This window comes from Falco punctatus (assembly GCF_963210335.1).
Source record: "Falco punctatus genome assembly, chromosome: 6".
NCBI lineage: Eukaryota > Metazoa > Chordata > Aves > Falconiformes > Falconidae > Falco > Falco punctatus.
In genome coordinates this window covers 35769076-35792974 of record NC_137585.1, presented here as the reverse complement: position 1 = coordinate 35792974, position 23899 = coordinate 35769076, and the positions used below count along the sequence as shown (strand labels likewise).

Below are 23899 nucleotides of genomic sequence, written 5' to 3'. Positions count from 1 at the left end.
GGCTCCCTCAGGCCTCTGACAAGGGCCTGCTCTGCTGAGGGACAAGGAGTGGACCCCTCTCTCGGAAGGTGCCATGGACAGCCCTGCTTAAACATGAATATGCTTTCATTCCAGGGATAGTCATGCCTCTTGCAGTCCATGCCGGTATCATGCTTTTCATATTCTTACCTTCATCACTGAAACCCTATTTCCCCTCCAGTTTCCCTGTGTCTTCCCTCTCCCCTCCCCTCTAACCTACCCAAGATCTCAGCTAACACCACCTCCCATCCTGCTCTCCCTCCCTAAACTCACCTGTCCCCCACACTCATACCTGTGGTTTCCGAAACCAAGTCTGACCACTGCATCTTTCTCATCCTTGAGCCCCAGCTCCACTCCAGTCCCACGCCTGACCTTGCTGCATCTTTTGGCCTGTTTCACACTACACATGCCCTTCTCCCATCCTCTTTCCCCTAAGCTTTCAATTTCCCTCTGCCTGATATCTCTTTCCCACAATGCTTGAAAAGCATCTCCTTTTTCTAGTAACCTTAGCAGCTGCTCTGTCCCTCCTGTGCTTGGCTTTCTGTCACTGGTCTCTAGAGGCCCACCAGTTCCCACCACCAACACCTGACACTCTTGAGAGCTATATTCTGGGTTGTCTCAGTCAGGACAGCTTGCTTCCTGACCATTTATCTTGCCCTCCCTTGTGTTTATGTTTGCAAGAGGTGGGTACTGCTTTTGTGCTATAAGAGCAGGTGGAACATTTGGAGAGATGACTCCTTCGAGCTGGGAGTTTCATGGTTTGTGCCAATGCCAGAGACTGGAAGAGGTCTCCATCTGAGGGATAACGCACTTGGAACAAACAGGATGGAAAACCAGAGCTGGATTTAAGTAAAGGGCACAAATGCCATCCTTATTTGGGATATTATTTGACATAGGAACATCGTGCTGTTCAACCATGAAGAGAGTCCAAGCCAACAACTCAGAGCGCAGATGCACCAGAGAGCACACAATGAAGTTATGTCAAGCACGCTACACAGTCACCAGTCAGCAACTACTTGCGTAGAGAAACACAGTCTTCATTCAGTCCCACTTAACGTGCGTACTCATCCATTACTCGCCTAAGTGCTTGTTACACCAGAACAGCCTTACAGCTGTACTTGTACAGACACAAGCGTGAAATGTGATAACATCTGCAGCTACCTTCTCCATCCATAAAAAAGGGGGTTAACAAAAGTCAGAACAGTCCGTTCTTCACTGAACTGCTGGCTCACAAATTCTAGCCACCCTGGGATCTATACAAAAACCATAATCAGCAAAGTAATGAACAGATAAATGACATGGGTGGAAACACGGGTCACTGCTGCTCACTGGCAAACTCTGGCCACTGGCTAAACACACTATCAGCCACCAATACACAGATGTCTAACTGTCAACCAGCCCAAGAGTGAAAGGACAGCAATGACAAGAGAAGAGGTTAGCGGTATGAAAAAAAAAAGATGGTTTGTTCTTGTAGTTTCCCTTACTGCAGAATATTTTAAAATCTTCTGACTAAAGATGAGGAACAAAAATTTTTTTAAATTGCAGCGGGGGAGAAGGGGCTGTTCACTAGGTGCACAATCCATGAAAACTGCCAGGGACATCAACCTGAGACTATGAACTGTGCACACATATCCCTCAGAAAATAACTAGTTGCAGTTATATCTTTAAAAACAGAGACCCATGACTACAAAAATCCTTAATTGTACAAATAATTGGTTTGAAAATAAGACGCCAGCAGCATAACTGGGAAAGACATTGAGCATTTCTACTCAACGCAACAAAAAGCTTAGCACACATTAATACCTCTGAGCATATGTTTAAGTGTTGTGTCCATCCACTGTGCTCAGCATCTTGACAGATTACACTGGAAATGAAAAGGCAGTGAACATTTTTGGCTAATATGTGATTTTTGTCTACAGGGCAGGGACAAGGGTGATTTGATGGGCAGCAAGCATACTGTTTTCGAAAACACATGTATTGGACTGGATAAAAACTGTTTTGTTGAAAACTTTCTGACTCCATGTAGTGTTTTCTTGTTGGAATTTCCTCAATGTTTTTTATACTATGAAATATGAAGAGAAGGTCATGATCAACCATGACTTAAAATCCTGAGCTGTAGTTTTGATTCATATGATCAGAAATAAAATATCTACATTTTACTTCTAAAATTATCCTTGCAGATGTAGTTTCTTTTAAGTTCCACATTTCAGATGTATTGAAATACCAATTTTGAAAAATAATTTATGTCTCTATAACAGCCATTAGAAAAGATGACCTAAGAATAATTCTTTGGTTCTGATTATTCTGTTAAACTCTTTGCTGTGGCTGTGGGTTGCATTTAAAAGATTTTACTGTCTAGTTTCCTTGATGGGAAGGTAAGAAAAATCTGTTGTTGTCTTCATCCCTAGGCAGGGTACTGAAGTTCTGGAAGGTTTTCAAATGCAGCAAACTAGATGCAAATGACTTAATTTTGGGGTAGTAATTCTGGAATGCCTTAGAAGACCTGATTTTCTGAGAAGGCTGAGCACCAATTGTTGAATATAAGGACTTAGGTAAAACAATGGAAATAGCAGTTAATTGAAAACTAGTTATTTGGCTGCATTAAAGCAGCATCCATGTGTGAAGTGTTGCAGTACTGATGAACTACAGCAACATTCACAATTTGATACTTGCAAAGGGAAGCTACGAGACAAGCAGATGGCTGAAAGGCTAAAAAAAAATCGGAGCATCAGAATTAGGCATCTGAAGCCAAACAAAATACTGTTTTCTTCAAACATGGATAGAGTAATTTGCCAGTGAGAGCTCTCTTCCCAGGCTGCCTGGTTTCTTTATAAGCAATAGCAACACATCAGGTTAGTTATGGGGAAGGAGATGGTGGAGAATGCCACTGATGTACTGATTTACTGTCAGATGAGTCACACTACTGTTACAAGTCTGACCACAATCACAGCACTTAAATACAATCAAATTATTTCAGGAACAAAATTAAATCTGCTACTCACCTAACTTCTCCCAGACTACTTTGCTCCTGAAGTTTCACAACCTGAAAAGACTAATTGCTTAGGGAAGTTTTCCAAAGCGTCTACTAACTTTAGAAGCACAACTCTAAGCCATCTGATGTCCTGCTCTTAACAACAAATCCTTTGTAGCCAACAGGCTCTACATCAGAAAAGAGACTCTCAAACTTTCTCAGTGGGCCCATTTTTATGTAATTTTTGCTCAAACTAATTAACTGGTTTTCACCACAAACCAATACTTGCTCACAGGCGGTGACTATTCAACAAAGCATTTAAGCATGTGCTTAATTCATTGACCTCAATAGGGAATAAGCAAGCACAAACTTAAAATGAAGACAAAACACATGATTAAATCTCTCACTGAATTGCCCCCAAGTGCTGTCATTGGGGTGAGATTCTTTGAGTTGTCCATACAACATGAGCTTGAACCTCTGCTTTTCTTGCAGAATTGAACACAACAAGAGCTGCCAGGATGCCTTCATAGTCATTTCTTTATAGTTCATTCAGTCCCTCCTGACCTGCGTCCTGGCATATCTCATCTTTCCACCACCTCAAGCGTTCCCCCGTGGCTAAGGAGGGCAGGCCTGTGCTAGAGACAGTATCAGCGATTCATGACAGATGACAAACACAGGTCAACAAGCTGTCTGTCTACACAATCCACAGCCAGGAGCACACATCGGATGACCTGCGGGCATGTGGGCATGGGTGTGCAGGTCTTGGGGGGAGAGTCCCCTCACGCATCCTCGTACGCAGGTTACCTCTTGCTTGTCATGGTTACACTTCTCGCACATGGCCGGCGAGGAGTAATGATGGAAGACGGAGCCCGATAGGTTATCGATGATCATTAACTCCCCGTCGAAGGAGTCCTTAATAATTAAAGAGACACTGTCCAGCCATAAGTTCTCCTAGGGGACAAGAAAGGGGGGAGGATGGGAGAGGTCATTTTAAGAATGCCGAGTGTTTTGCTTCAGATTTTCATGTGAATTTGGGGCTGGGTTCTCCACCCTGACTCAGCTGGAGCAGCACCTTGTTCTGCAGGTACCTGCACAGGGTCACTGGGGGAGTATTTGCTCCTTAGGGTGTGTAAAGGTGCCGGAGTTCAGTGCAAAAAAAAAAAGGGGGGGGGGGGGGAGGGGAATGACACGACTGTCTTCACTCACCGTCAGTGCACCACGGCACTGCTCATGCCTGCCTTCCAGCTCTGCTGGAGTGCCTCGCTACTGACCTGCCATTCTCTCACTCTCTTCTCCTGAGCTCCTCTCTCAAATTTGTTCCTAGCAACCTTCAACTGATCTGCTCCACCCCTCCTCTGCTGGCCCTCAGGTTCCTACACAATGACAACGAACAGAACCCACTGCTGTTACAGCCTTGTCCCTACACAATGCTACCAACTCGTAAGTCTACCGCTGAAAGCAAACCTCTCATCATCAGGTGGAAGTGTCTACTACTGCTAAACCCTCAGTCATCTAGGCTGCCCAGCTTCTCCCCACAGCTACTTGCTGCAGTCTGGTTGGTAAGCTCAAAGGCATACTCACCTGTGCTGGAGAGTAACATCTCATGCATAGATGTCCTTCAGGATCTGTTCTCCCACCGCCTCCTCCACTTCCTGCTCCTTTTCCCTGTCCTGAATTTGAGGAGCCTGACTTGCGGGAGCACAGCCCATGTGCAATTTCCAGCTCAATCTCAGCATCCATCTCTGCATCCTCCTGGGCCTCCTTGTTGCTGTCGTCAAGATGTTTCATGAGCACAGCTACCACCACATTGATGAGGACAAACTGGGCTGTGAGCACAAAGCTGACAAAGTACAGTGGGGAGATGAACTGCAAGTTGCTGAGGCAGCTTCTGTCATCGTGGCTGCAGTCACGCAAGGTATCCTTGAGGGGAAGTTGGGTTTGAGAGGGAACGATGCAAGGAAGGAAGGACTAAAGTAAGAATACAAGCTTGGCTGCTCCTTCTGTCAAAAAACACTGATGCCAATGAAATAACAAGGCAAACATTTCTATCACCCCACACCCTCTGGGATCATGAGGTCCTCAAAGAACCTAGGACACTATCTGATCACGTGCTCTCTGCTTCAGAGCAAATACGTCCAAAGGTCTACAAAACAAACTACTTTCAGACCACCACATGTTGCTGCCACTGATACCCCCATACACACGAGCAAGAACAAAAATTAGCAGTCTGGTACTGTCTTCTCCCATCCAGACTCAAAAGCACCATATGTGTTTAAAGAACTTTCCTCTCTCCACGTCCATTGAAGGAAGAAAGTATTTATTATATTTGGCCCTGGTAGCTCTGCAGATGGGTGCCATGCCCACCACACACTCAGCTTTCATAATAGACCTTACAACAGTGGATATTCCCTCTTAGCCTGGACAGTCTTCTTGTTCCTCTTAAGGACAATCTGCAGTTCTCTCAGTCAGATGTCTGTAGGACTAGACGAGCCCCAGGTCTGAGTTACCGTGGTGGGGAGGGAGATTCTGGCCCAAGCAGGGACCTTATCTAGCAACCCACCTCCTCCGCTCCTTCCCTTTTCTAGACCAAGCACTGCTGAACAGAGCACACCGTCAGGATTTCTCCTTCCCCACAATAAGGACATCCACATCCCTGAGGCCCAGTTACCTTCATGATCCCGTTCCAGTTGTCTCCTGTGGACACCTGGAAGAGTGTGAGAAAGGCCATCCCGAAGTTCTCAAAGGTGGCGTGGCGGCTCATGCCCTCACAAGGGTTCTCATCATTGCATACTGAAAGGAAGGGGATCGTGGTTATCAGCGGAGGACACACTGCCAGCCCTGAGAGATCAACAGCAGGAACCAGGGAAGGGGACTTCAGGCTTCTCACAGCCTGGAGACCTCAGGTAATGGCATCAGCACCCTGCCCAACAGTTGGCTGTTGTCCAGCAATACACAGAAATCCCCGATGGCCCAGCCCTGGGATATCAGGCAGCATAACTCAGTTGCTCGGGAGTATCCTCCCAACGTGTCATTGTGCTGCCTTTCTTCTTGATCAATATTTCATGACAAGATATGTAAATAAACTCTCCCTGAGTTTCTTGTAATCTTGAAGGCAGTACCAAGGTAGGCAGTACAGAAAAAGCAAAAGTTTAAGAACGAAGGAGAAACCAGATGCTGCTTTTATTTCGTTAGGCTGTTAGGACAATAACAATTTAGAGAGAAATTCCTCTTCTATCAATTACACATAAGGGAGAACAGAGGTCATCAAGTAATTCAGTCCCTTTATTGAATGAGTACTGATTCTGAGAAATCTCAGTTTCCCAGCAGGTCTGTAACTCACACTGGAGCATGGTCTGCTTGAGACTTACCCAATTTTCCAAAGAGCTCCACTCCTAGAGCAGCATAGATGAAGAAGAGGAGCATGAAAAGGAGCCCAAGGTTTCCCACCTGAAAGCAAACGGCATGGTCAGCCTACCCCAAAGTCCCTTTCATCTGTACAGGGAAGTGTTTCTGTCTTTCAAAGCCTGAAGAGAACAGCAACAAATCCCCAGTGTACAAATGCAACCAAACAATTGTTCAACACCGGGGAAATCACCAGTGATGGCACCAGTTGCAACTGGCTTTGAAGGATGCTCTTTTCCCAGCTACCTCCACTCCAGCACAAGCTGTGGTCAGGACTGACTAAAGTGTACAGTTTCCAGCTGCACTGAAGACAAGCACATTGGAGCAGGGTGAAGGACAAGCTACAAATTACAGCATATGTCCTACAGTGCTATATGCCCCACCAAACCGCTCGAGTCCCTTGAAGTTTTATGCTCAAGTGAAGAGTGCAATAGCAGTGCCCCAAAGAGGCAGGGACACAGGAACACCAGCTCCTGCCATGAACCAGGCAAAACACGGTGGGGCAAGGCACCAGATACACGTACAGGTTACAACAGGGCTTATGGAAGGAGTAGGCAGGTGGGAAGGAAGAAGGGTAAAGAGGCACTTCTGAAATGCATGGAGACGAGGAGAAGAGGGAAGAGGAGACTATGAAGGAGTCAAGAGAGGAAGCAGAGCTTTCTTTGCATCTCATGAATGATAGGTCAAAGCCTGATTTCTGGACCTCCAGCAGCTGCTGTTTGGAAACCCCCAACGCAGGGATTGCTGCTCTGTGGTGCACAAAGGCAGCAGTGCCACCAGCAAAGTGTCTATTTTTTTTCTATCACCTAAAAAGTGCTAAAAAGCACTGCCGCCAAGTCCTCACTCTCCCAAACCACTGCTTGCCTCCGAATCTCCTGCCTCCCAGCATGTGGGGCAGCCAGGTTATATGTGAGGAGCAGGAGGGGGTTTTGGAAGAGGTAGGCTGAACCAGAACAGAATGTACCAGTAACGGTTAGCACACTGTTGGTGGAATGACGGAAGTGCAGGGAAAAATTAAGGCCCTAACTGGTATATGGGTGTTTCTGAAAAACTGAACAGTGTCTGGTCTGCATGCATGCGGTCACTGGGCCTTTGTTAGGATCATCCACTTCAGGAGTCTAATTTAGTCACTGCAGCCACTGTGCCATTCAGTTTCAGGAGAGATATAAATGATTCAGCCTACCCATTCCCCTGGGCTGCCGTATCCTGGCTCCCTACATGCCCAGTGGAAGGAATTGTTTCTGATGACACCATAGTAAATGCTGTGAACACACACCTCTGGGTCTGTGCCTACAGGACATTAGAAAAAAAAAAAAGAAAAAGAAAAAAAAAAAGAGTTAATAAAACTTAGCTAAGGGCTGAATTTCCAAAGGGCTTTTTAAAATTAAGACTCTATTCAGTATTAAGAATTGTTGCAGTATAACAAAGGCAGGAAGGGAATTGAAACAGGACAACTGAAGATACCTTACATGCCATTAGCAAGCCAAAATCCCTGATGTGAGTCTGTGGTCTAGGAACATAAAGAGAAAGGTCGAGAGGAGGAAAAAGCACAAGGGGAAGGACAGCTTATTTTAAACTGCTTCTTTTGGCAAAGCCAATAAATCTTGGAGAATAATATTACAGATAATTCAATTGTCCCCTGAAGACCCAGCGTATAAAATATGGAGACTAAATTCAATCTTTTAGCAGTAAAACTGGGGGATTTTAGTCCTTCTTTAAATGCAGATTTTAACACAACTTTAACAATGCAGTGACTTTTGATCCATCTATTATATAACTGTATTAAAGTCAACCTGTTACAGAAGGAAGCAAAAGCCAGTCAACAGGAAGTGGATTGATCACAGGCTTTGATGCTGGAAGAATTAAGCACTGCTTGTTATTACCTTCCAGGGAATACCTGGAGGTCAGACCTCTACACATCTGCTTGCAAGGGTTTTGTGGCAGATATTAACAACGATCCAGAAGATCTGACCTAACATCTTGGTTAGTAAAGAAGCTGTAGATGAATGCGAGACAGAAACCCCAGAACTTATAAAATATGGAAGAATATACTTGTGGTTTGTGGCTAGGACTAGAGCAGGGCTCAGAGGCTTGAGCTGAGGTCCCAGTTGTGCTTTCTGCCATCCTGAGCAAAACACCTCACTGCCTGATGACTCAGTTTCTCCATCTACATGACAGGGATACGAATGTTTCATCCTCACTCATTTATTCTCTGTATTTTGGGGACAGAAGTTGGTCTCAACGTTTAGGTGCAAATATATTGCAGAGTCCTCTGACCAAGGGCTTCTGGACACTACTTCAGTCAGCTCTTAATAGCTGTGTGCATTTATCTGGGTTGCAGAAGAAACATGCCACAGACATGCAGACACTGGATCTGGAGACTGCTCCATTCCATATCCTCACGTGAGAAAAATCAGCTGTGGTGGCTCCTGGAATGGAAAAGAGCAAGGTGCAAAGAAGCTGCACTGAGCCAGTCTGGGGCAGCAGAACCAGAACTAGTAAACATTACTGGCGCAAAGCTGCCTGCTATAAGAACACCCTTATTCTCCTGTTTCTTTCATTGTCCAGTGTATCTCCGCCCCCAACTATCCTGAATGATTATATAATTATCTATTCTACATATGAATTATACAACTATTATTAGATAAAATCACAGATTATTGTTGTTTAATAAAAAGCATGGGAGATCAGACAGTGCTCAGGATCCATAAATGGTCACAGTGTTTCCTCCTTGCTTTTGTGTCGTAAGATTCCTCTAATTCAGATTGACATTTACTGTCACCAACATTAAAGTAAGCTCCTTGGGTAACTACTCGTGCTGTTTTCAGATTGATTCTCAGCCCTGCATCGCTCACCAAGCCTGGCACATTAGCTGATAAATCAACTGAAAAATGCCTGTGCATTTTGATACCGTGCATTATAGCTGCCTGCTCAGGGCCTGCCAGGGGAATGGTCTGATGTATGATCAGTAGAGCCCTTGGTGCCATTACTCCTTGCTTAACAAATCTCTCTCAAGGATCCAAAAGGAAGGGGACCAGTCTCCTTGGCTGCTCATCCATCACAGAGGATCCTCTCAGTGGGCTTGAAGCCTGTGTAAAGCACCATGTCAGCATCTCATTTGGGAACAGCTGCCGCTCACAGCTCATGAAATCCTTCTGTCTAGCTGTCTTGCAGTAGACACTTAACTGCTGGCTGCGTGAGTCACAACAGAGCGTGTCACTGCTCCTCATACATGAGAGGCTCAGAAACACAAAGAGATCCAGGAGGAGAAAGGAAGAAAAGAAAGCAGGAAAGGGGAGGCACCAGCTAAGAAAAGGAGTGACAGCAGCATGAAAGAAAGAGGCAGGGGGGCAAATGGGGCACAGGGAAAGGTGAGAGGGCAGAAATGCAAAGACCTCCTTTCCTCCTGAAATGGCTGCCAGTTAGTCTTCCCTTCTTACGGAGAGGGCAGAGAGGAGCCGGGGGCTAGCTGCAAGCAGTTAGACACTAGCTAGACATGATGGGAAGAAATCTGCCCTTATCCAGGGAATCAAGCCTTATTTCATTCACCTGCTGGAAAACAGAGATGTGAGGTAAGCTGCATCCCCGTGATTGACATGATAACCTGGACAACACCTATCTGAAAAGAGTTGTACCCCCGTGAATGACACGAAAACTTGGACATCACCTTCAGGCAGTTGCCTGCACAACACAGTAGACATCACCTCTGAGACTCAACACGAATTAACCCTGTGGAAAAAGGGAGCAGAAAAGGAGAGTCTTTGGGGCAGCTGGTCTGTTTTACCTGTGGCAGGGCTTGAACAACTGTATCCAGCAGTGCTCGCATTCCTGTGGCCATCTTCAGTAGCTTCAGGACTGCCACAACAAGCACAAGAGAAGTCACTCAGACTGAGATCAGTAGGTCCATCCTCTGTGTGACTTACTAATGGCAGTAGCACAGGACAGATGTCCTGTCTCCTTTTGCCCTAGAAAACCTGGATTGTCCCCCTCAGCTCCCTTCTCCCTTTTCCCACTTCTTTTGACTGTGCAATGCCAGTGGTTCCTTCTCCTCCAGTCCATCTCTTTAGTAAATACTCTGTTCCTGCCACCCATGCCTATTGGACTTCTTTTGCTTCACCCAGTCTGGTCAAGAGGCCTCTTTCCCCCAGCGACATGTATCACAATTCTCCCTCTGCTCTGACTTTTCATTCCACCACTTTTTCTTCCTCCAGCCACCTGGCAGCTCAGCACACTTTGGCTGCCACCAGGAAGATTCAGTCCCCTCCCCATGTAAACTTCAACCTGCTTGGTGGTCCCTTCTCCAAACACCGCTGCCATACTTGCCCCATAAAAGAAAAACACGGAAAGTTCAGCTCTTGTGTGATCTACTTACCCTCCTGGTCCTTCACCTCCCGTTAAAACCACATCTAAATACCTCGCTAAAGGAAGCCATAAAGCCTTAGCCTCCAAGCTGTCCTTTGCCACATCCTCGCCTCTCTCCCAGGGCTAGGCACAGGGCAAGCTCATGACTCCACGGCTACTGCTCAATGAGTTATGGCACCAAGTCCCACTCCATGGTCACCTACACCCCTGCCTTTGGCTAGTGTCTCTCTCACCCCGGGCGATACGCAGCACCCTCATGATCCGGATGATAGTGGGGTTAATTGGGAGAGCAGCATTGATTTCAATCTCTTCCAGCGTGATGCCCATGACAGACAGCAGCACAATTGCCAGATCTAGCTGGTTCCACCTTAAGAAGAAAAATTGAAGAGAACAAAGGAAGATGGAGTTTTTCCATTTCCCTGAAAAAGAAAGTGAATTGTCTCCACTTCAACCTAAATATTTCTTTATGTATGAGTTCAAGGCCCTGCTCCGAGTCAGCCTATATGGGCTTTTGTAGACAAACAGAGATTCACTCTGCACACACCCTGAGCAGCCAGAGGCAAGCCAGCCTGATCTGAAAGCACGAAACTGTGTTACTGTGGTGCTATGCTTTGACTAATGGGCTCAGCTTTTTACGACCTTACTACCTTGAATCAGCTTTGTTATGTACTGTTCTGCTTCAGTGTGCTCCTAGTTTGCCTCAAGGGCAGGAAAAAATATGGCTTTCCTTAACCCCACCTCCTTTGCTTTCTAGCCTAACCAGCAGATGCCAACCAAGAGGCAATTTCTGGACAACTCTTTATTATTGCCTAGGCATTGCAGCTCAGGTGGGCTCAGGGTAGGTCCTTGCTGTGCAGAACTGGAAGGCAGTCAGAGCACTCTGCTACCCCCTCACACTCCAGACAGGGATCCATCCTCAAAACCTCCACCCCAAACCCAGCTGTCCCGCAGCCACGGTTGACATAACCCTCTGCTCACCTGTCTTTGAAGAATCGCCGCAGACCAAACGCCACCAGCTTGAGGACTGCCTCCAACACAAAGACAGTGGTGAACAGGTAGTTGCAGTACTTGAGGGCGGTCTCCAGGGACTGCCAGCGGAAAGAGAGGGTAAAGAATTGAGGCAAAAGCAACATCAAATGCATAAACCTGTGGGGGGACTCTTCTGAGTGCCAGGAATTCCCTGGTTGGTGAGGAAGCTACCCCATGCCTCCTATCTACTTGAATGTGGAGGCTGCCTGCTAAGGGCAACCACCAGCTGGCCCCTCTGCCCCATGTTGTTCTCAGGACTGGTTATTGCTCCTTTCCTCTGTACTGCTCAGCGTGTTAGGGAGGAGGAGGCTATTGCAAGAAGAGTCCACCAGGTACCATCAGCCTCTTCTTCTGCCAGTAGCCCATGCCACCTGGATGACACCGTGTTAATGGCACTGGCATAGCTATCAACCAGTATGAGGCATGAAGGTTATTCCAGGTGAGGATACAAGTCATCTCTGATGGGGAGAAACCCCTCTGTGCCTGCCTGCTGGGGCAGGTATATGTCATATCTCTTAGCTGTTGGGCTTCCGGTTCTTTTATGTGCTGCTCCTTCTCTGCCACCAAGGACCAGTGTGAGCAGTGGGCAGCATGTGGTGGTACTTCATACTGGAAGGGTTTGAGGTGCTTTGGGAAGATTCTTTAGCAGAACCTGACAGCAGGCTGACATGGCTGGACCTGCATTCCAGTGGAAGGAGCTGAGGAGTAAGGAAGAGGAGTGACTTGTTCAGGAACAAAGGCCTGATGTGAGGATGACAACAGATAAAGACTGAGAGTTCCTGCAGAGTAAAACTGGGCACCATCAAGGGTAAGATAAAAGCTGGGCAGCTGGGCAAGAAACAGAGGAGCCTGGCAGTGGATTTGAATAAGGGTGGACAGATTCAGTTCTGTATCAAAGCTTGAGCTATCTCGAACAGCGCCTGCTCAGACACCAGAGCTGTCACCTAAACCAAGGGTCTCCTGAAGAGAAAACTGAAATACCACCAGGAAGATGTCATGATGAATGCTCTGCCTACATATGGAGGCAGAAAGCTCCTTTGATATGTGCAACCATTTTTTTTTCCATCAAATGCATCTAGAGCTTTGCCAGGAACACTAGAGGTACATGGTCTTCCCCAGTCAAAGGGGGGAATGGCCTTACTTGGCCTTCAAGGCCCTTTACTGGGAATCACCCCTTGCAGCTGAGAGAGGCTCTGCTCAGCACTTTGGCCCTGCAGCCTCTCTTACAGAAAAAAGGTGGCTCAGAAAGGACATCTCATCCCACGACATGCAGCCAGCCAATCTAGTCCTCACAGCTCAGGCCACACGGCAGGGGAACTGGACTAACATTTGGAAACCTGATGCAAAGCCTGAAGCTCCCAGGACACTGGTGCTTCCACCACTCCTCTTAGGACCCAGGGGAACATACAAAAAAGACCAGGCAGCTAGATCTGGGTGACCCACATATCTACTTAATAATACAAAGCACAAAGACTTAATTGCACCTGCTTTCCATAGGCCCAGCTCTTGCTTAGATGCCTTCTCTCTATTGATCCTAATGGATAACAAGTGTCTGAGTAGGGGCTACCTGTCTGGATACATACGAAACTCTTCACATACTTTTGCCTACTACAATAACTCTTGCAACACTTTAATGGTATTTTTTTAGAGACACTTAAGTGTCCTACCTATGCTGGCGGGCAGTGGTCATCAGTGAGCTGTAGCAAAATAACATAACGACTACAGGCAGGGCTTATCCCCATGATCTCACTCACCACAGGCTGGTTGTAGTGCTCCAAGGACATAGTGACCACGTTGAGGCAGATGATGAAAGTGATGAAGATGTCCAGATAGTGGCTGGTGCAGACCGAATGAATAAGGAGGCGTATGGGGCAGTAGGTAGCATAGTACGGCAAACGCTGCGCCTCTTCAGTGGAAAGAGGGAGATGGGCAGAGTTAGGAAGAAATTGGAATAAAGAGAGAAATGGGTAAGAAACACTGAGAGGGGAGCAGGCATGGGAGTGGTGATAGGTGTTGAAAGAAAAGGGAATGAAGCTGGGAGGGAGAAAGAACAGAAAAGGATAGGTAAAAGACAGGGGACAGGGGAAGGAGGGGAAAACATGCAAAAAAGAAAAGCAGAAGTTGGTAAAAAAATAAGTAGAAAAAAAGACAAGAAAAGGAATGCTAGAAAGAAAATCTGATAGTCTATGTTTGTGGGAATGGTGCTAAATCAGCATTTCATGTCTCGACAAATTAAGATCACAAATGATAAAAGGGAGCAGATGGTTCCAGGAGAGGCCCCAGGGTGTCACAGGAGAGAGGGAGAAAACTGGAGCAAAGGAAGAGAAAGCATGCCCACAGGCTGTGAATGGAAGAAAACATCAGTCTGGGGTAGTAGGGATGATTTCTCGGGGCAAGTATGCTTGCACAATGTTTGTCTAAAGGTAATACAGAAGAGGACAGAAACACCAGGAAGGGGCTTGCTTTACCACAGAGGGTCTGGGAATCCAAGGAGTGACACTGCAACATTGATGGAAAGAGCCAGGAACGAAACACAGGGGTCTTCCTCTCCCCCCACCCACTCCCCACCAACTCCTTCTTTAAATTTGGGTTTAAATACAAAAGATAGTATGTCCAGGTCTTCCCCCAAACATCAGCTGGGTTGCAGGAAGCTCAGGTGTGACTATCCCAAGCCCAGGAGGCGTACCAATGCATGCACACCCTGTGTTGACAGTGCACGCCAGCACATGCATGTAGGTGGTTTTGGTACATGTTATCTCCTGAGGGGCAGGAAGCTAAAATCCCAGCAGCTTCCCCGGAGTCCCAGCAGAGCTCGTCAGCCATCCCTCTTCCCCAGACCGCCCCAGTGAGGTGCATAGCAACATGGCAGTGGCACGCGAAGGAAGGCTGAGAGCACAGCCAGAAGTGATGCATTTTGGAGATCGGTCCATCAGGAAAGAAGAAGAAGAGGAGAAGGTTTTTCTTAGAAAACCTTGGCCTACGAACCAACCAAACACTTAGGCTGTGTCTTACTCCTTCGCTTCTTCTCCAGGCGGCGCAGGCGCTTCTCCTCCCGCCGGCGCGCCTCCTCAGCCTCCTGGTGCTGCCGACACTTGTGGAAGTTCTCCACCACCACCCCCACAAACATGTTGAGTACAAAGAAGCTGACGATGAGGAGGAAGGAGATGAAGTAGAGGAGCATCCAGGGGTTGTTGTTAGTCACTGGCTGGAGGAGGGAGGAGAACAGAGGGGGTCAATCAGTTGGATAGTGGTGGTATGGAAATGATGGGGGTGGGACATGCCACGGTGACTGGCTGCTGGGGAGGTGGGGAGGGCTTATGGAAATCAGGGGAGTGAGCTGGGAATAGCTGGGGCTACAGGCAAGGCAGCTCATGATTGCCTGACTGGATTTCGGCCACAGCTGGCAATTGATAGAGTGGGTGGGAGCCAAGGGCAAGGGTCTGCCTGCACAGAGTCACCCACAACTCAGGCACAGGCACAGCTCCAGGTCTAGTACAACACCAGTATGTGGTAAAATGGGTGGTCCAGGTACCAGGAGCACCTTCAGCTCAAGGGCAAGTAAAGAACACATCCACACACCACCAAAACAGCAACAAGACTGAAATAGAATGTCGTTCAGGATCAGAGAGAAAGGAGGCCCTGACTTTGACTGAGTCTCCTGACAAAAAGCCTACAAAACCAACAGTGGTGCACCTTGTGCAGAGGTTCAGAGGTAAACAGAGCATTATCCCCAAGGTTTAAGCCTGTGGCACTGCATCCCACGGTGGCAGGTACCTACACTGGACACTATCAAGGTCACTGCCTTAGCAGTAGAGGAATTGGGATGTAGCAGGCAGCAGCCCAACAGCCCATGCTTTACAGGGTATTAAAATAACCATCCGTGGGCCAGGAGGAAGTCAGCATGCCCAGAAGGGCACACAGCATTGTTGCTCCATCATCACAAATAGATCAAGGCCTGCTGTGAGATCCAGACTGAGTAGAGAGTGAGAATTACTAGACACCCACTGCACCTCCCTGCATGGACCAGTCATGACCCTGACCCCTTGCAAATAGGTAAGCAAAAGATTCAGAAGAGCCCTGGGAGGAGGTCTTGGTTTGAGGGATGTGTCTGAAGCAGGATGTTAAAGCGTGCTTCTGCCTTACTAGCCTGAAGAAAGTGAAAAAGGTCCTTTCACAAGGAATTATTTATACCTGCTGGTCAACAGCCACAGCATCTAGTCCATTATACATAATATTGACCCAGCCATCCTTGGACGCCAGAACAAAGAGGGACATCAGAGCCTGCAGCATACAAAGCAAAACAGATGTGAGGCAGGTGCATCTGGCATGCTGGGGAAAAAAAATTGTGGTTTTATGCTCTAACACACACAACACTGAAATATTCTTCCTGCCTGTGTCTCTGCACACATCAAAACCTGCTCCTTCCCCCGTGGAGGGGAGGGAGTTGGGGACAGGAAGCCATATGCAGCCAGACCAACCAGAAGAGAGAGGTTGTGAAAAACATCTGCTTTGCAGCAGGAGGAAAAAGAAAGCCAAGCTCTCTGCTTCCACCACTTTTCCCCACAACCTGTAAACATCATCCTGATACCAACCCACTAGTGACACAGCTTCTGCATGAATACCCATGCCACATAACTGCTGCTCCTGGCCCAGGAATCAGCTCTCCAGGCACTGCACCTATGCCCCAGGGAGGCGTATGTATAGGGGGAGACAAACCCTGTGCTGGGTTCCCAGAGACAGGGGCTGCAGGTAGACTCACCTGTCCCAGGTTGTCAAAGTTATATTTGTGGTGCACCCACTTGTAGTTGGCGGCCATGCAGTCGGACCGGTTGGTTATGTTCCTGATGTCAACTCCCAGGCAGTGGTAGAACTTGCCCTTGAAGAGCTGCAGGAGGGGAACGACCCCATCAGACCTTTTCCCTACAGGGTTCCCCATGCTCCCTGGGATGTGCAGAAGCTCCTGAGATGGTAGGTGGGCTGCAAGCCAGGTGGAGCATGACAGGTAGGGAGGACCACCAATGCAACATAAAGCACAGGCTCAAATATTGCTAAGGAGCCAGGGCCACCTTCTTAAATGCACACCTGCCTTTTCAGCCTCCTCCATTGCCCCAGGTCAACAGTTACTGTAAGCCCTTACCATCTGACAACCTTTAGGGCAGCTTTCCGGGTGCAGTTAGAGCCACTAGCCCAAAATGAAAAAAAATAATCTTCTGTTCGGTCCCCAAGAGTAATCTCCCCTCCCAGCTTCACAGTTACTGAAAGAGCTGATAGGAAAAGAAGACCTCAACTGAGGGTAAAGAAGCAGAAAAAACATCCCCTGCTTCTCAAGTTCTTTTTTTTCACAAAGCTGCGCTGCACTGCTGTGGCTCTTCTGCCCAGGGCTCCTTTCCCCATATGGAAGGTACTGGATTGTGCATTTGTACAGATGCATCAGAGCAGACTAAGTATAGCGCATTCCCTGAGATGGAAGTAACGCCCACGCCCTTGCTCCTCTGCAATGCAACAGCCAAAAATAAAGAGGATTAAATAAAAAAATAAAAAAAGGTTGTGGGTGGATTTAGGGCTCAGTGAGGGGAGAAAGAGAGCTGACTGGAGGCAGGGTTTGTGCAAGCAGGCACTGAGCTGCTTGCCCTTGTGGCGTAACATGGATGTGCCCGGCACACCCTGTGCTATGCCAGCCCTGGACTCTCCCTATAATGCTGACCCAAACCCTGATCCAACTCCTTCCAGGTGTGAGCGTCAACTCCTGTCTCGCACATCCAGCAAAACCTGGCACATGGCTGTCCTTGTCAATGGCTGTAGAGACATTATGGTGAAAGACAGCTCGTGGAAGAGGGCAGGTGCAGAAAATTTCCTGGCTTGCCTGCCCCTCCTGCTCTGCTTGGCTCCCTGTGTCCGTTGCAGCACCTGGGGGTGCAGGTGCCTATGGCAGGGGTGGGGACACAAGGACTGTTTGATGAGCAGTAACAACCTACCTGTACACCCAGGATGCCAAAGATGATGAAGAAAGCGCAGCAGATGAGGACAATGTTTCCTATGGGCTTGAGGGAAGAAATGAGCGTCTCTACCACCAGCTTCAGGCCAGGGGCTCGGCTGATGACTCTGGAAGGGAAGGGGTGACAGAGGGATGTTTGGCCTAAGCTAAGCATTTTCAGCAGCAGCGGACCCCCACTCTCCCTGTGCAGTGACCCAGCAGTAGGGATCCCTCTCCTGTGACCAAAAAGCTTCTTTTGTCCCATGGGTTCGATGCCTGATGAGGTACCTCCTGGGCCAGAGCCATATGGCTAAGAGGAACCTCCCTGTGGCTTATGGCTTTTCAAAGACCACACTTCACCTGGCATAGCAGGATCTGATTCTGGGACATTTCCCAGGGGGGCCTAGTGGGAAGAGGGGACCAAGCAGGGCTCAGTGGGGCTCTGACCGGAGGGGACGCAAGGTGCGCAACAGCCGGAGGACTCGCAGCACTCCCAGGATTTTGGCGCCACCAGCAGAGGCCACTGAGACCACAATGTCAATAAGAGACACGAAGACCAAAAAGCCATCCAAGATGTTCCAGCTGCTGCGGAGATAAGCCTGATCCCCAAAATACAGGCCTAGAGAGACCACCTGCAAGAGAGGGGAGAGGAGAGGGGGTTAAATGGCTCATGTCCATGTTGCCTGGTAGAGGGCAGCTGTAGAGAGGGGGAGGATGGGGAACAGTTATCAACTCCATGTGACACTGAAGTGTCATCTCATCATCTTTTCTTTTCTCCTGGATGGCTATGAAGGAAAACATCCTTGGGGAAAGTGGTGGCACATAACTCCAAAAATAACAGGGCCATGGTGTCTTCTCACCTTTCCTCTGCCTCCCTGAGCAAGAGCACACTGTAGGGAACACACAGAAAACCTTTCCCTGCCATACAACAGACCTGGGGCAAGTCTCCCAGTCCAGAGATCATCTGGGAAGTAAAATCAGGCACCAAAACCTGTACTTTGGCTCTTAAGGGAACAGTTTGACTCTCAGCAGTTCTCAACACCAGCAGGTGCTACAGAAGTTGTTGGCCTTGGGGAGAGCTGAACACCCTGTAAATCACAGCTGTAATTCAGGTATGAACTTTAGGGTTTAACTTCAGGCACTCAGTTTTAAGGGTCTTTCTCAATCACAAGAGGCAAATAACAGGATTCCCCTATTGTTGTGGAGTGCTTAGACACCTATTGAATAATTGTCGCAACTAAGGACTTGTTACTAAGATTGTTATTATTTCCCCCATTCTTGCTCCAGGGGAAAGGGAACGGACATTTGACATCATTACTAAATCATACCTGAAGGCTAGCTATTCCTCCTCCTGGATACTAAGATTCCTTTGGATTTAAAGCCTACCGTAAACATCCCCTCCACAGGATGATGATCCCCAAGAGGGGATTCAGTATCTGCCTTTACCGAGGTAGAGGGAAGGACTGGCACACTGAAAAGATGGAGAGATTTTAGAAGGGTGCTGAGCAAACACGAATCATGTTGTTCCTGACACCGGGGAAAGGCTCTGAGCTGTTCATCTCCAGTAACTTACCTTCAGTGTCATCTCAGCTACAAAAATTGCTGTGAAAATGTAGTTGGACACCGTGAGAAAGATTCTCTCCTAGAAAAAACAGAGAAAGGCCTTAAATATATCCTGACTTCTTGTTACTCTGTCATGCCTCTGATGGACTTGGTATCTTTTGCTTTCCTGTGAAGGGTCTGAAGGTTGGGGAAATAAGAGAGGTGCCCTTGGCAAAGGTGACTGCTGGGAAACCTTTAGCTCATACTCATACACTCAGTGCTGTGCCACAGCTGGGACAGGATCCTGCACAATTCTGCAAGAGCACAGTGGATGGGATTTGCAATGCATCCTGCACATCTGGTTTCAAGGTGCTGTCTGTCCCATTCTGCTAGTGCTGCTCAGTCCTGACCTGCTGCACCGACCTGGCACTCCTTCCTGAAGGGCTGCTGAGCACTCACCACTCAATTGTGTGTAATGCAGTAAAGTCTGGGGGTCAGCTAACAAGCAGAAAACCCCATTTCAATTGCCAGCTTGAGTCATCTCCAAGTTGGCTCAAAAGCAGCGTATGTGAATGATGACGTGCCATCCTCACAGAATGGAAGCGTTACTACTGTCTTTTAGTTCCTTGTTCCTATCCTTTTTGTCAGTCATCTCTTAACTGCAGGTGCCTGGGGGACTTTTACTTTCCAAGAAGTAGGCAACTACGATTACTGTATCATAAAGTGAGTGGCCCCACTATAAGACCCTGCAGGGGAAGCACACGCTATGCAAATTACTAATACTTGCGCATTTTGAATACATGAGTGGGAGCTGGTGTTTGATGCTGAAGTTCTTTCAGAGGTCATACCAGCGCCAGGAACACGAACCTCTGTCAGAGGTTGTGCTAAAAAAGCAGGTGGGAGCAAACTGTGCTCACCGTGCTTCTGTGTTCAATCTGCGGTCTCTCCAGGGCAATGGTGATGCAGTTCAGGAAGATGAAGGCCAGGACAACATAGTCAAAGAGTTTGTGAGCAATGACGGTTTGGCAGAGGAGGCGAAACCTGCAAGACAGTTCCAGCAGGCACTTGAGCCTTGAGAAGAGCAAAGTTAGGAGCTATGAGAACAGAGAGGTCTGGCCAAAACTGAGCTCTGACATAGCAGCTTTCCTATCATTGACACTGATGTCCCTTGCCATGGCAATATCCTAGGGTGGCCCATGGTCACACAGGGAGCCTGGAGCAGAGCATGGACAGAGCAAGGAGCTGAACCTTCACCCATTGCCCCTGTGCTAGAGTGGTTTCCTAACCACTATGGCTCTGTGCTCTTCTCTCTTGCTCTGTAGAGAAGAGGCTGAGTTTGAATTTTCCTTCCAAACTCACACTTTGTGCCATGCCAGGACAGAGGCCACATGCTGAAAGTTTAGGAGAGGTGAGTAGGTTCGCAGTCATGGGGACCACACTTCTGTCCACTCTGAAAGACACTGTACCCATCAGCATAGGTGTCACACAGAAAAAAGAGCTCTCCCTCATGACCTGTAATGAAACCCACTTCTTTTCAAGGGGCAATACACATGGGTGAGAATGCTGTTGGCTGGGGTACATGGACATTTTCATTCTGCTAAAGGGGTCTTCTCACCAGGAGAATTTATCCAAAATTTCTTTTTTTTCAGGCAAGAAGCGTTCTAACTTTGCCCTAAAAGATGTAATATGACAGCTGGTAAGTTGGTACTGGGACTGAAAGTGAAATGGAGAGACTGTTCTGGTACCAGGGGAGGAAATATCAGTATTATGGAGTTGTCAATAATACATTCCTTCTCCTTTTTGGGTTAATGTTAGTATTCCCTGCCTTGCTTTGCTATAAATATTCATGATTACACAAAAGAAAAATGGGATTCTCCAAAGGGAGGGAAAATTACAATAGCTATTTAGGATTCTCACCCTTCCTTTCATCTCCAGAATCAATGAAGAAAAATGTTGTTTGGCTGTAGAAGGAGAGATGGAGGAGACAAAACACATTCCCAGCTTCTAAGTTTAAAGTTGCAACCTTACATGCAGCTCAGGGGATGTGGCCAACACGCCAACAGAATCTGCCCCATCTTCTCAACCCTCTCATTGCAAAAACTGTGCAAACCTGTTTTGCGGAGAGAAGAGATATATGGACCAGTCTTCCCGTAACTCACACCAGTCTGGCTTATAGACTTCCATCATCTTCCGTATGCGAAAGCACAGGCTCTGGAGGAAGGCAGCAGAAACAAGTGCCACTGGTTACTTCCCACTTGCCTGAGAGGCACTCTTACTTTCACACCTTACCCCAAAACACCATTACCTGCAGTTCACCAGGTGCAGTACCTGCCTTTCTCTAAGACCTCAAAGGAGGAAATGAACTCAAAGAGCAACAAGCCACTGAAAAGGCAGTAGGAGATGCTTTGCCAGGGCCTGTTTACCTCTTGGCATCTGCTTTTCTCCCCAGATCATTACAAATAAAACTGCTGGTGACCTTTCTAGAGCAGGATGTTGTCCATGATGCCTTCTTAGAGCTATTGGAGTGTCTCTGTGACATAAAGACAGTGTTTCCTCGCTACCCCAGCTAAACAAGAGGCCAGGATAGGAAGCCTTTAGTTGGCACTTGGGCTTGGAAGTAATTTAATTTCATACAGCATCTGTTCAAAGTTCTACTGACCCTCCCTCTACTTTTTCCACCCTTGGATCTGCTCACAGATTGGGCACTGTGGTCTCCCAGGCTGGCACTGCAAAACTGACTTGCCTTGTCTCTTGTGCCTGTGCTTCCTCCTCTGATCTGCCGGTGTTCCCCAAGCAGAGCTCTCGCTGCTCACACAGCCTGACCTTACCGAGCCAGTAGAAATCACTGGCCACACTGCTCTGAAACAACAGCCCCCAAATGTCCACGCATGTGCCTCACATCTGCCTTCCTCACACCATCCACCTGTATGACTGCCTTGCAGGCTGCCTGACAATGTGGTTTGAGCCTGTCGGGGCCCAGAAGGTCCCATCTGCATTCAGTCTGCTGTACTTAAAGCACCATTGCAAGCTCTCCCATCCACATGGCAGGGAGACTGAAACTCAAGGCTTTAGGGTTTTCCACAGTGCTGCAGTGTAACCCCAGGTTCCCTCCACTGAATACTCACATAATCTATCTCTTCATCATCCTCTCCCCGTTCCTTGCGATTGTTCATCTTGGGGAAGATCTCCTTGGAAATACTGGGCATTTTGCCATTGCAGTCTTGATGCTCGCTGGCCCCAGATGCTGCTCCCAGCTTACAGGTCACTCTGTGGCTGGATGCGACCGAGGCCAACTCCAGCAGGTCACCAGAGTCTTTGTTGTCCAGGGAGAGTGTCCGGCGGTGATGAAACACCCTTCCTGTCCCATCCGTCTCCCCATCAACCACCCTGTGCCTTTCTCCAGACAGGAGGGATTCGTGCTCAGCAGAGGGAGGTTTGTGCTTCAGGCTATGTCCCCGGGCAAGGCTGTTCCAGCTGGAGCGACGGCTCCCCCAGGCTCCGCTGCGGCCCCAGGCACCGTAGTGGGAACTGCGGGAGCTGGACTGTAAGAGAGCGGGACGGGGACTCAGCGACTCCAGGCACAAGGAGGGAGCATGCGATCCTATTTCAGATCACAGACTTCTCCCTGGGCCCCTAAGCCAGGAGGTTGCCATTTTTCAGCCGTTGAGGGAGTTGCATGGTGGGAATTTAGCAGCAATCTCTGTAAATCTGACAATAAATTGATAATGAGTTAGCAATGGTGTTGGCTGTGATTACTTTATAGCACCATCTGTGTGCAAAGTACTTACAGGGAAGGTAAATAATAAAGCCAAAGGCCAGGTGCCTGATGTTGTTACCTACACCAGCACAGAGCAGGAATAAAGCTCTCAAAGAATCCAACTGGCATCATTTTACACTGCCCTGCGGTAAAGGATTATACAAGGTAGAGAGCGATGGATAATCTGACACACCATCTGACACACACTGCCAGCTCTCCCTGTTTAGAAGTAACAGTGGCACGAACCCTTTGAGCACCAACGCACCCCCAAAAGCTCTGTATGTCAGTGGGCAGAAAGCCCAGAAGCTGACATTACAAGGTGGTCAGGTCTGAGATGCATTGGCTGGACAGCCAGCAGTGCTCAAGGAAGTGCTAAGGGGCAGCAGGACCTGCTATGGGGAGCTCCAAGTCAAGATTCCTCTCTTCATTGTTACAAAAGCTTCCAGAAAACCCATCTGTTATGGGACTTGGCAGTTCTGGCATCACCCAGATATTCCTATGCTCTTAAGACTTATGGCATCATTTTGTGTCCTGTGCTCTACAAAAAGAAGGGAACAGCAAGGTGACAAAATGTGTTTCATTCTAAGAGGGAGACTGTCTCCTTAGCGCTCCCCCTCTCCAACCAAAGGAATACTAAAGACCTGAATCCCACACTTAATGGAATATACATCAACAACCTGGAAATAGACTTCAGTAATTTGGAAATTTAGATACATAATGTGAACTTCCCTGGCTTCCTAAAGACAGGCAATGGGCTTGTGTTAGAAGCCTACAGCGGGAGTGCAATCCTCCACAGTCATCCCCAGATGATGGCAGAAAGATAACAGAGTGCTTGGACTTCAAA

General features: G+C 47.9%; 1 protein-coding gene across 2 annotated transcripts in view; it reads right to left on the bottom strand.

The window, feature by feature from the left end:
* The window catches only part of CACNA1I (calcium voltage-gated channel subunit alpha1 I), a 103681-nt gene that overhangs the window by 16145 nt on the left and 63637 nt on the right, over nucleotides 1–23899 (bottom strand). For both annotated transcript variants that reach the window (XM_080392984.1, XM_080392985.1), the window contains exons 15-31: nucleotides 22424–22840; nucleotides 21409–21509; nucleotides 20216–20339; nucleotides 19330–19398; nucleotides 18204–18388; nucleotides 17758–17884; nucleotides 16542–16667; nucleotides 15974–16063; nucleotides 14795–14987; nucleotides 13537–13688; nucleotides 11732–11841; nucleotides 10987–11120; nucleotides 10176–10246; nucleotides 6358–6436; nucleotides 5658–5779; nucleotides 4571–4909; nucleotides 3794–3940 (exon numbers count right to left, since the gene is read on the bottom strand). In XM_080392984.1, coding sequence (XP_080249110.1) covers nucleotides 3794–3940; nucleotides 4571–4909; nucleotides 5658–5779; nucleotides 6358–6436; nucleotides 10176–10246; nucleotides 10987–11120; nucleotides 11732–11841; nucleotides 13537–13688; nucleotides 14795–14987; nucleotides 15974–16063; nucleotides 16542–16667; nucleotides 17758–17884; nucleotides 18204–18388; nucleotides 19330–19398; nucleotides 20216–20339; nucleotides 21409–21509; nucleotides 22424–22840 — 2586 coding nt within the window. The remainder of the gene's footprint in view (nucleotides 1–3793; nucleotides 3941–4570; nucleotides 4910–5657; nucleotides 5780–6357; nucleotides 6437–10175; nucleotides 10247–10986; nucleotides 11121–11731; nucleotides 11842–13536; nucleotides 13689–14794; nucleotides 14988–15973; nucleotides 16064–16541; nucleotides 16668–17757; nucleotides 17885–18203; nucleotides 18389–19329; nucleotides 19399–20215; nucleotides 20340–21408; nucleotides 21510–22423; nucleotides 22841–23899) is intronic.